At 50.8% G+C, this 12,187-nt stretch overlaps 1 protein-coding gene across 9 annotated transcripts in view; it reads right to left on the bottom strand.

Annotated features, from left to right (window-relative positions):
• FYCO1 (FYVE and coiled-coil domain autophagy adaptor 1) overlaps positions 1–12,187 on the bottom strand; it is a 74,962-nt gene that overhangs the window by 5,138 nt on the left and 57,637 nt on the right. For 7 of the 9 annotated variants that reach the window (XM_019632885.1, XM_019632843.1, XM_019632836.1 and 4 more), the window contains 3 exons: positions 9,945–10,040; positions 6,094–6,304; positions 498–607 (listed from right to left, as the gene is read on the bottom strand). In XM_019632885.1, coding sequence (XP_019488430.1) covers positions 498–607; positions 6,094–6,304; positions 9,945–10,040 — 417 coding nt within the window. Of the gene's footprint in view, positions 1–497; positions 608–6,093; positions 6,305–9,944; positions 10,041–11,376; positions 11,945–12,187 lie in introns of those variants that run through there. The other 2 variants (XM_019632878.1, XM_019632901.1) reach the window with 2 other exon arrangements.

Below are 12,187 nucleotides of genomic sequence, written 5' to 3'. Positions count from 1 at the left end.
CCCATCCACCCACCCACCTTCCCACTGTATTTACTGAGCCTTCTCTGGGCTGGGCAGTGGGACCTGGAACATCAGAGAGAGGCAGGAGAGCACGCCCGTTGAGTCCAGAGTCTGGAGCTGAGCCACTCTGGTCAAATCCGGCTCCACCACCAGCTCTGTAACTTGGGAGTGCTACTCTTTTAGCCCTCTGGTCCTCGGTCCCTCAGCAGTAACATGAGGAGAAAGACGGACCCAGCACTTGGGGATACTGTGGGGCTTAAGGGAGTTACTAGGAGTAGACGGCCAACAACACACCCGACGTGCGGTCAGACTGGAGGCATTAGCTTGTGTGTTATAAAACCGATAACGGACATTGGACCACTGTAGTACAGGGGTCTAAAATCGAACTATTAGTAATACATTGCTGATAGTTGGACGGTTATTTTTACTATCCGCCTCTTTCCGGAGGCCGGGTGGCAGGTGGCAGGTTTGAATGCTGAGGGATGAGGGGCCCCTACCTGGAAAAGGTGTTGTCGAAGACGAGCATGTAGATGCCTGGCGTGCGCACCTTGAGCTGGCCCTGGATGTTCTCCTTGTGGGAATTGCATCGGGTGGTGGGAATGAGAACCTGGGAGGAAAGCAACATGAAAGCATCACAGAGGCTGAAAGGACCCCGTGGATCCTCTGGGCAGGCCCTTTATTTTGGGGGAGGAAACTGAGGCCCAGGGAGGCTGAGTGTCCTGTCGGAAGTCAAAGCTGAGCTGGGGTGGGGGCTGGGATCAGCCCCCAGGAGTGCTGGATGCCTTCCACATGCCCTGGGTTTGTTGATAACTCGTGGTAGGGGGCAGGCTGTCGGTACGAACTCCATCCAGAATTGTATGAACTGGTCAGTGCCCCAGCCTCCTGTGACCACGGCCAGGTGCCAGAACACCCCGCTGTCTGGAGAAGCAGCCCTTTCTGGCTTCAGGAAGCTGGAGCTTACTCTAGGTGAAATCCATCTGTCTGGCCATCCACTGTGGGTCCTAGTTTTATATAAAACAACAGTTTTCAAGACAATGGGCATCAGGCCATGAAGGACAGTGATTTTTGAGAGACGAGGTGAGCCTTTCAACTGCCCTGGCCCACCGCTTTGAGAGAAAAAGGGAACCACCACCGGATGGGACGAATAAAAAACAAACAGTGAGATGATATCCTCAAACCTGGCCTGATCAACACTCACATTAAATGTAAATGGTCTAAACATCCCAATTAAAAGGCAGAGATTTCAGGTTGGATAAAAGCAAGACCCAACCCCATCACGCCTACAAGAAATGCAACTGAAATATAAAGATACAAACAGGTTAAAAGTATAAGGATGTAAAGAGACATGCCATGCAACACGAATCAAAAGAAAGCTGGACTGACTACACTAATATCAAAGTAGATTATATATCAAAGAACATACCAGGAATAGTTTTCATAATGATAAAGATGTGAATCATCAAGATGATATAACAATCCTACACATTTATGCTCCCGATGACAGAGTTTCAAAACACATGAAGCAAAAAAGTAGTAGAATTACAAGGAAGAAGAGAATAAATTTACAATTATAGTTGGCTATTTCAATATCTCTCAATAATGGAGGGAATAAGTAGACAGAAACTCAATCAGGAAACAGAAGACTTGAACAACACTAGCAACTAAGTTGATCTAACTGATATATATATAAAATATATATATCATTTCACCCAACAGCAGCAGAACACACATTCTTTTCAAGTGCACTTGGAACATTCACCACGTATGTCATATTCTAGGCTGTCAAAAAAAAATGAAACAAAACTACTACTTACATTTAATAGGATTCATGTCATACAAAGTGTGTTTTCTGACAATGGGATTAAGTTAGAAATAAATAGATCTCTGGAAAAACCACAAAATATTTGGAAACTAAATCACCTGTAAATAACACATGGGTCTAAGAGAAATCAAAAGGGAGGTGCCAAAGGCACAGGAGAAAGAGCGTGCATACACAGCGTGTTCCTGACACTACGGTACATTCGCTTTGGCTGGAAGGGAGTGGTGGGAAGGGAGTAGGATGGGCCAAGACAACCTGGAGGGGACGGAGATGCATGAGGACCTACTGCGCGGGGGCTCTGTGGCAGCCACTCTCCATGTTATCTCATTAGTTCCATTAACGTTCTATGATATTCTAATTCCACCAGGGACTAAGGATGCCGGGAAGCTGAGTGGTTGGGTCGGTTTCTGTGGTCCATGATCTAAAAGTTCTGAGCCTGGCCTAACACTCCAGCAAGCACAAGTGGAAGAGCGGCTGGGAGGAAGGCTTGCTGTTTCCATGGGGACACCTGTGCACCCTGCACCTCCTACCTTTACAGTCACTACCTTGATTACAGAGCAACAACCAAGAGCTTGTTAAGGCAGGTCCCTGGAAGAGGCTACGTTTAAAATAATACTCTTCATTTCTTTCAAACATCCTATTCTAGTTTTCATTCATTCCAACTGCTAGTTTTCTACCATGGTCAAAATCTGTAAACTTCTCTCGTTATTTTTAAATGAAAAAATCTCTAGGGGAGTTTCCTAAAGGCTCTGGTGTCAAAGCTCACGCAGCTGAACTGATGGGAAGTTGACTGGCATAGACCCGAGAGAGACAGGACTCCACCATGTGAGCTCCGGGGACGTCTCCCATTGGCCTCCAGTGTCCATACCCCCCGATTTATGAGCTGTGTCTGCAAAACAGTCTACGCTGGTTTAATTGATCTGTCTCTGGGCTCTAGTGGCTCCAGGTCCTGGTACTAAGCAAGGGTTCTATGCTAAACAGAAGAAGCCCGTCACAAAGGCCACATGTTGTGGGATTCCATGGACGTGAATTGTCCAGAAGAGGAAAGTCCATAAGCAGAGAAAGCAGCTTGGTGGTTGCTGGGCTGGAGGTTGGGGAGTAACTGCTGATGGGTCCAGAATTCTTTTTAGGATGATGAAAGTGATCTAAAAGTAGACAGTGGTGACAGTTGCACAACTGTGAATATACTAAAAAAACTGACGAACTGTACATTTTAAGTGGGTGAATTATATGGTATGTAAAGTGCATCCTGATAAAGCTATTTAAACAAGTAAAAGTCAAAGGTCCTTGTTCCCCGTCCTGGTTCCTCCCCTGACTCCCTCTGTGGCCCCGAGCTTCTCGGGCCAAACATGGGCGCTCTGCCCAGACAGAGGGCAGGGTCTGTGTCCTGTTCTCTGATTGTCCCCAGTGGTTTGCACACAGGTAGCCTCAAGTCGTTGATTTACTGTTTCTCTTATCAAGCGCCTTCCCAAATTCACAGTCTCTAATCTCGGTGTCAAGGCATGTCCTTGATGGAAGACATCACTCTGGAGAGAGGGTGGTCCAGGGTGGGGGATGTCTAACAGGTGCCACCTGAGATGGGGCTGGCCTTTTGCTGTGCTGCTCCTTCTACCTGGACGCTGCTCTAACCTACGTCCCCTCACCTCCCCCCATGGCTCTCCTGGTCTGGCCCAGGGGTCTCCTGCCCTGATCGCTGGCCCCCAGGCTGGGTTAGGTGCCCTTCTTGGGTACCCCACAGTGCCCACCCACCGATCACGACACTCACCCCCCCCCCAGGAATCACAGCAGTCTATTTTCTAGGGTCTCGCTCTGATTACACCGGGAGTTCCTCAAGGACGGATCCCATGTTGTCCTTTTCTATCCTCAGTGGGTCCCCCAGAGCCCAGGACACGGCACAAGCTCAGTAAATGGTTGTGAGCAGACTGTGAGGACACAGCACAGTCCCGTGTCTGCAGCTCCACGCTCACGAAGCTTAAGTGCTACAACACGCACTGCATCCCAGTGTTTCCAGTGAGACCCAGGCTGGTCAGGGGTCACGTGGGGAGTCCCCAGGACAGACGCTGGGATGTTTGCCTGCCTGGGAACAGGTGCCCTGCTTGGGGGACCTCAGTCAGCAACAACCACCCCCACCCACAGTTGGCTGCTGACAGTGGGCCTGTGAAGGCAGAGGAACACCTAAGCACCCAGCTCGCTCACCCTACAGATGGGCTCCTCCTGCCCTCTGGTGTCCACTGCGGGAAAGACAACGGGAGTCGTAACGCCCAGGAGCCAGAGACCAGGGCGGCTGCTGCAGGTCCCTGAGCTCCTGGTTCCTGGCAGGAACTACACGGGTCTCCCAGGGCCATGAGGATTTGGTGGGTGAGTGACCGAGCCAGGGAGAGGCCCACGGCTCAGCTACGTGTGGGCAGGCGGAATGGCAAAGGCCTGGACACTTGACAGTCACCTGCCTCTCTCCTGCCAAACCTTCCAGTGTCTAATCTAGATGGACACAGTGCTAGGCGCCTGGTGGCCTTGGGAACAGGAGGGCGAACAGCAAAGGAGCTGTCCTTAGCCGGGCAGCGGTTTCTCAGCACAGAGCTGACAAGTGCATAGGCAAGTCACTCTGCATCTCAGCTTCCTCACCCGCAGCGGGGACGAAGACCTGCCCCCGAGTGATACGCCACCCTCCCCGCGCAGTCGTCAGGCGAGCCCGAGGCCACTCTCAGGCTGCATGCCAGGACCCCCGGGCTGCAGGGTGGCGACCTCTCAGGGAGGGAGGGCTCCAAAGCTACGCAGGGGGCGCGGCTGTCAGCTCCTGAGAGGAAAGGGCAGAGCTGCGTTCAAATGAGAACGAACACGAGACTCCGATACACAAAGCCAACTCGGGGGGCTAGACTGGTATTTAAAGAGTGAAGCTGAAGAGGACAGAAATGACACACAATCCCCACAGGGCAGGGATGAGAGGAGAGCAAACGGCAGTGGACAGACGGGCCTCCACGTGGACATGGCAACAGGAGCAGTGGACTGTGTGTCCGCCCTGCCCGGCCGGGCTCTCCTGCAGCTCTGGCACCCGGCGGGCCACACGCACGAAGGATGAACGGGTATTATCGCAAAGACTTCAAATTGCTTTTCTGTCTCGATTCTTGAAAAACTGAGATTTTGGCAACTGTATTAACGGCCTAGGACCCACCCTAAGCCCCGTCCAGCATGTCTGGCAGCTCTCCCTCCACTACCCCTGCACATGCAGGAACGGGACCCACCCCTCCCTCTCCTCGCCCCGCACTCATCAGCCACCGGGTCCTGCTCACCTTCCTGGCGCGGAGTCCACCCATCCTCCCCTCTGACCTCCTCCCCTGGATCTAGCCCCGTGGTTCTCAGCCTCAGCTGCTCACTGGCACCACCTAGGGATGCCTGGGTCCCATCCTAGACATTTTGATTTAGTGTCTGGGATGTGGCCTCGGGAGTGGGTTTAAACAAGCTCCCCAGGTGTTTCTAATGAGCGGCCCAGGCTGAGAACTATGGTCCAGGCCACTGTCAACATTCCAAGCGTACAGTGTCTTAGGAGTTTATGAACTGGTATCTGCCACCAACATTTCAAGCCCAATCACCCAAGTGACACAATGGCTACGTGTCTCTTTTGATGTTTCTGAGTTAAGAGGCTGAACATCCGAAGCTAACAGCCAGAGCAGAGACCTTGGTTGCCACCTCCCAGTGACCCATTCTCGCTCTGCACGGCTCTGTTAAAAAATGACCCTTACGCCTGAAACTAATAATAAAAAATAATGATCCTTAAACTAAGTTAGTTATACAGTAAAAACCTTGGATTGCGAGTAACGTGGTTTGCGAGCGTTCCGCAAGACGAGCAAACATATCTATTAGGTTGGTGCAAAAGTTTTTTGCACCAACCTAATAATACATTTTAACTTGGTAAATGAGCGATGTCTTGCAATATGAGTAGTTTGTTTCTGGAATGAATTATGCTTGCAAACCGAGGTATTACTGTACTTCTCTATTCCTGTAAGTTTCACCTACCGATCTATCCCAAGGTCAAACTAAAGCTGACAAAGGAGTGACCCTCGGACATTTGCAGACGGCTCTCCTGAGCTTCCGATCTTTCCTTCCCCAAGCTGGACAAGGCCAGGTGCTCGGCCTGCTCTGTGCAACACAGTCCAGAGGTTCTCCCACCCTGGCTTCTCTTCATGTCCCTCTCAGAACTGGGGCCCAGAACATTCCAGGGAAGGCCTGCCCATGCCTCTGACGTGTGAGCAGGGCCCGCTGGCAGGAGCCGGCCTTACCTTACACTGCTCCAGCGGTGTGTCCTCTGCCTCCCGGAAGACCACGCTGAAGGAGATACTCTTGGGGTCAGAGGAGAAGACCCAGCTGATGGTGAGGCCTGCCTCGTCCACGGTGATGGGGATGAGGCTATAGGTACCGGACCTCACAAACAGCTCCCTGTTGCCCTCCCCGAAGTTGGTAATCTCTTCCACCGTGAGGGGTAATTTTATCCTGAAAGACAAAGGCACAGATGGACCTGATCAAAGTGGGCTAAGTGTCGGAGTTTGCTGGTCAGCTGGTCTGGGGCTTAGAGGTGGCCAGAGACCTGGAGGCTCTTGGGAGGATAAGCTCTGGGTAACCTCGTCCAACACGCTTCGTTATGCGAGAACACCTGATGTGCAGCTCCCATCAACAGACGCTTCCTGAGCACCTTACTACACGCCTGGCATGGTTCTAGGCGCTGGGGACAGGGGTGAAAGAACAGATGACAGTCCCTGCCTGCACGGAGCTGCTGTGGTAGCGGCAAGCCCGTGGGAACCGGGAGGACGTCCTGAGCCGCTCCCTGTCCCTCAGAGACGGAGCGAGTGCAGAGGCCGCAGCTTTCTGTAGCTCTCCGTGCCCTGCGGCTCAGCTGCCCCTTTCTCTCTCCAGTTCCATGCCCCACGCCTTTTATCTAATTAACACCATCAGCAAGCACATCCATCATTAGAAACCTCCTGCCCTTTTGGTGGGCTCTCAGTGAAGATCTGGGGCCTGTTGCAAGATTCCAAGGGGGTGCCCTGACTTTTCCTAAATGCAACACCCCAGGGTCTTTTTAAGGTAGGGCTGGTATGATGGCCTCGGGGAGAAAGGCTTCTTGGGGCTGTGTCCCTGGTTCTAACTCTTGCTAAGTGTGTAAGATCTTCTTCCAACAGTTTAAGGGTTTAGTGAGTTCCTCTGCTTGCGGGGCCCTCTGCTGGACCACAGTGTGATGTGAAGAGTGAGGTGTGGAGCCAAAGGGACTTGGGCTCTGGTACCTGCCTCACTTCATACCTGCCGCAGGGCTTACCCTCTCTTAAGCCTCAATCTCACCTGCAAACGGGGCTGACCATGCCTGCCTCCTTACTGGTGTGAGTGTTACATGAGAGGATGAACTGAACCTGAATGGGGACGTCTCCCTGACGCTGCCGGTCTCGCCTGAGTGGTGCCCCCTCCTGTATGTGCAGCTCCACAGGCAGCATGTTAGCTCTGGGGCTATAACTTGGCTGTGCTGTGACCTTGGGCCAGTCTCATCTCAACTGTGGAAAGGCAAGGTGGGGGCCACTACGTGCCAGGACCCTCTGCTCGCCAGCATCACGTGGCATCCCAAGGGCTACGTGAGGAAGCATCAAGCCCCCATTTTGTGCAGAAAGCAGCTCATGTGTAAAAGACTAAGAAACTTGATCCAGGTCTACACAGGTCTGATCCAAAGCCATTCATCACCTTTCTACTACACCAACCTGCTTTTCCTGGAGAAAATGTATTACTGTCCGCTTTAACACAGGGGTGGAAACCAAAGCTCAGAGAGGTTACGTAAGTTGTCCAAGACGGCACAGCAAGTAAGTGGTGCTGTCCATTCTTTCTGCCTCCAAGGCTGTGGGGACGGATGGAAATACTCCCCAAAGCTATGCTAACGAGACTAATCAATGGTGAAGAGATCCAAATGCTCTAAAAAACAGCTCTAAGTCATTCACCTTTGTGAAAATTTAATTCCATGCAACACTTTTCTATGTGTTAAGCTTTATTTCTAATATGGGAACAAAGGTCTTGTCCAATATTTAGTTTTCAAGACTCTGAGAGTAGGTAGAGGGGTTCACTGAGGAAAATGGGTGTTTGTTGTAACATGCAATGTTATGGTACCACCATGTCTGCAGCCACTCAGTGGCAGGATGCCCGCCAATGCCGGGTCATTTTGTAACTGCACGTTCCCGAATCCTCCCCTTGCATCACCATTATCTGGGTTGTGCCTTTAGTCTTTTTACCCTTTCCCGACACCATCTGGCCAGTGAGAGAACAATACTGTTTCCTCAAAGGAAATGCTAATAAAAACAAATCAAGCGTTTGCCATCTCTGCTCAAATATAATCTTAAATGAAAGAAGCCTACTGTCTACAAGACTCACGTCGTAAATGTAAATCCTACTGGCCCCCCTACTTCTGCCCTTGTCCCTCTAGTCATTCTCCACATGGCAACCAGAACAATCCTTTTTCAGATGTAAACTAGATTAAGTCATTGTTCTGTTCCAAACCTCATTTTGGGGTTCCGATTTCCCTTAGCTTAAAAACCAAAGTCCTCAAGATGGCCCCAGGTCTGATGTGATGTAGACCCCATTCCCTCTCTGACTAGGTCTCCCTTGCTCTCTGTTTCAGCCACCTTGGCCCTTTCCTGGTTTCTTGAATGTGCCGGGCACCATCCTGCCCCAGGGCCTTTGCACTGACTGTTTCCTCTGCCTAAACGCTGTTCCCTCATATATCTACATGGCAACTCCTTCAAGCCTTACCATCTTAGTGTCACTCTTTAAAACAGCAAATTCCCTTCCCTTCTTATCCTTACTTTTTCTTTTCCATAGCAAGCACCACCTTGTAACAGACTACGTAATTTACTTATATTTACTCATATTTATTGTTTGTCAGCCCCTGCTGACAAGCTGAACATGAGGGCAGGAATCTTTTTCTATTTTGTTCACTGATATACTCGAAGTACTTAGAACAGTACCTGTGCTGAATAAACATCTGTGATGAGTGACTGAATCTATTCAATGACTGTTATGCAGCTACTGGACAGAACACTGGAGAAAAAGGATGCTATGGGAAAAATGTACAGTATTAAGTTTAAAAAGGATGCAAAATAAGATGTTTATGTTAAAAAATTAGGTATATGGGCTGGCAGAGTGGCTTGTTGGTTAAGAGTTGGCTTGGGAGTGCGAGCTCTGAGCAGCAGGGCCGCCGGTTCGGATCCTACATGGGCCAGTGACACTGCGCCTTCTAAGCTAAGATGGTGAACAACAGCTGGAGCTGGGCTGCCGTGGGGCTGGCTGGCAGCTGGAGTGAGCTGCCGTGAGCGGCCATCCAGTGGCCGGCGACCAATCTGCCCCACCCGGGAAGAGCGCAAGGATCACAATACCAACATGGGTCAGTGAAGCGCCATCCTCTACAACTAGACTGAAGAACGAAAGGACAGAAACTTGTCTGTTCCCCTTCCGCGATTCCCCAATGCTGTTCCCTCCCCCAATTCCCCAATAAAAATCTTAAAAAAGAAAAAATTAGGTATATATGTATTAAAAGACTGGAAGGCTATATACCAATGTGATTTGCTTGTCTCTACTTTCCTCATTTCCTACATTGAAAATGTATTGTTTTTACAATAAGAAAACAAAGTTATTTTCAAAAAAGAATGTAGGGCACAGATAGGGGTGAGAGCGGGATGACTATAAAGGGGTACAAGGAACTTTTGGGGGTGATAGAGCCGGTGTGTATTTTCAGCATGAATGGTCACATGGGAGCAAATCATTTTTCTTTTCTGGACTTAAGTTTTCTCTGTGGCAGAATTGGGGAACAGAGCTGGTTGGGCTTTGAGGTCCTTGAGGTCATATACGCTGATGGCCAGCTGGGTGTGAGGCCCGGCAGGACGACTGGTGATTACACTGTATTATTTGTCAAAGTCCAAGCATTGTACACTAAAAAGGGGGAATTTTACTGTATATAAATTATATGTAAAAAAAAAAAAATCCCCCACCGGGGCCATGTCAGAGCCACCTCCGGGGTGCTTTCCGGCTCTGGCACTGGACAGGCCTGGCTCTCCTCTGCCCCAAATGCAACACCCTGGTAAGCCCCGCTCAGGGACCTGGTGCTTACATCAGCTCTCCGGACTTCAGCAAGCAGATTTCAGCATCCTGCCCCAGGGGCATGTCCTCAGTGTCCTCGGGGGTTAGTGAGTTTGACGTGGAGTCCCTGAAATGTCACAGACAAGAGAACAGCCATTTAGCTATTGGCACATAGGTTCCTGAGGCCTGCAGCCTCGGAGTCACGGGACCTCAGAATAGATGGTAAATCCTACAATCCCCGCGGCCATGACAGAGGCCTGGCAGACTCTCTGGGCAGAGGGGCACAGGACGGGGAGAAGACAAGAGGGCTGCAGTGGTTTCCCTGCCACCTTCCCAGTGAGGGAGGGAGGGGTGACCATGACACAAATGGACCACCCCCCACCCCACAGCAGCAGAGAGCCTCAACCACAGGGAAGCTGGCAGCATCACGGAGCCCGCCTTGTCGGTGCCAGTCCAGGACCAGAGGGGCCCGCTGTGGCCCATCTCTGGGGAACAAGAACAGGTCGCCGGAGCTGATGGGGCAGGCAATGGTGTGGGCCGAGAGGGAGGCCATGGGACAGAGCCAAGCGCAAAGGGGGCGGGTCTAGGCCCCCTCTCCTTTGTCTCATGACCCACTGTCAGCTGTGCCGAGAATCAGCAGTGAGCTACCTGGCAGCACAGACATATGGTGGTTCCCAAAGTGTGATGTATATGACGCCGATGCTGGGGAGGTCCCGAGAGACACCACGTACTCTCAGCAAGTTACAGCGGACGTAAGCAGTAAATTCAAGGCTCTGAGAAGCCCTGCAGCAAAGACATCTAATAAATTTTAACTCCAGCACTTCTACATTTATTTGACCCAGAACATTTGTAGCCCCTACTGAACACATTGGTAGACTGCAGTCCCCCCCACTTCACTGATGAGGACACAGAGGCCCAGGCAGTTCGTGAGGCAGGGCCAGAATCAGACACCCCGACTCCAGCTCAGTGCTCATCCTGCTGACCCCACACCCAGCGTGGCCAATGGTGCATACGATCTCAGAGACCTCAAGCCCAACCAGCTCTGCTTCCCAGCTCTGCCAAAGAGGAAACCTAGGTCCAGAAAAGAAACACGATTCCTCCCCACCCACCGGAAGGTGTTCATGAGGAAGATCTCCCACCCAGCAGGACTTCTTCCCGGAAATGATGCAATAACCATCCCCTTCCCAACAGCCCTGAAGAGCTCTCCCCAAACGTCTCTGAGGTGAGGTCAATGTGCCGAAATGGCCCCCAACGCCCCATCCCCCACATGCACCCCAGGGCACACACGCTCGCCCAGCCCTATGTGTCCCGAATTATCAGCCCAGGCCCACGATGGTTAGGCGGCGCTGCACAGCACACAGGGAGTGGGCATGGGCCCCACCCCACAAACACTCTCCGTCTGCGGCAAGAACACACAGCTGGAGCCTTGCTGGTGTCGACCTCAGAAACAAACTAGCCAGTTATTTTACAAGCGGCAAAATGAGTTTATTCGGGAAGAGCAGAGAATTGCCATTTGGGATAAGCAAACTATGGTGACCCAGAGGCAAGTCCGAAGAGACAAAAGGAAGGACGGCTCTTATTAGGTTTTAGGAAGAAACTGTGGAGGGTTGCTTTGAACAGAAGTTCATTGGAGGAGAACAAGAGTTGGAGGCTGTGGTGGGTTCTCATTGGCTGCAACTGGTGGTGACCGCACTGTTGCTGGGGCAGGGAGCGATCTTCCTCCCTCTTTTAAAAGCAGGAGACAGAAATTCCTATATGAAAAATGTCCTCCTTTGTCGAAATAATTAATCTCTTCCTTCTTCCTGCTGGTTGTGTAGGCTGTAATGAGTGGTTCCAGCGAGAGAGCTCCCCCATCAGGACTTCCAGACTCCGTTTTAAAGGAGGTTTCCTTTATGTTCACATTTCCCCCTTTTGATCAAGATTGTTCCTCTAAAGTATCACTGATCAAGCAAGAGTCAAGGTTTTTCCGCATTTGGTGGTTTTTGTCCTTCGATGACAGGAAACAGCTTTCCAGGTTGTCATATCCCACATCTGGAAGAAAGTTCACAGCGAATGAGGCCCCATTTGATTAACAAGCAAGGGTAGGTGGGAAACTCTCAGGCATTTCCCAACTTATCAAGGTCACAAGCATTGGAGACCATCTTCAAGCACTGAGCTAGTATCATCCTATTTGGTATATTGTTTCTACAAAGGCTTCACAGGCCACAGGTACAGAGCTTGAAAATAACTATGCTAACCAGAGTTAAAAGTATTATGACAAGTCCTGTTTGTACG

This window comes from Hipposideros armiger, unplaced genomic scaffold, assembly GCF_001890085.2.
Source record: "Hipposideros armiger isolate ML-2016 unplaced genomic scaffold, ASM189008v1 scaffold_18, whole genome shotgun sequence".
NCBI classification, from domain to species: Eukaryota; Metazoa; Chordata; class Mammalia; order Chiroptera; family Hipposideridae; genus Hipposideros; species Hipposideros armiger.
Note: the sequence above shows the minus strand (reverse complement) of the source record. Positions and strands in the feature narration are given on the sequence as shown.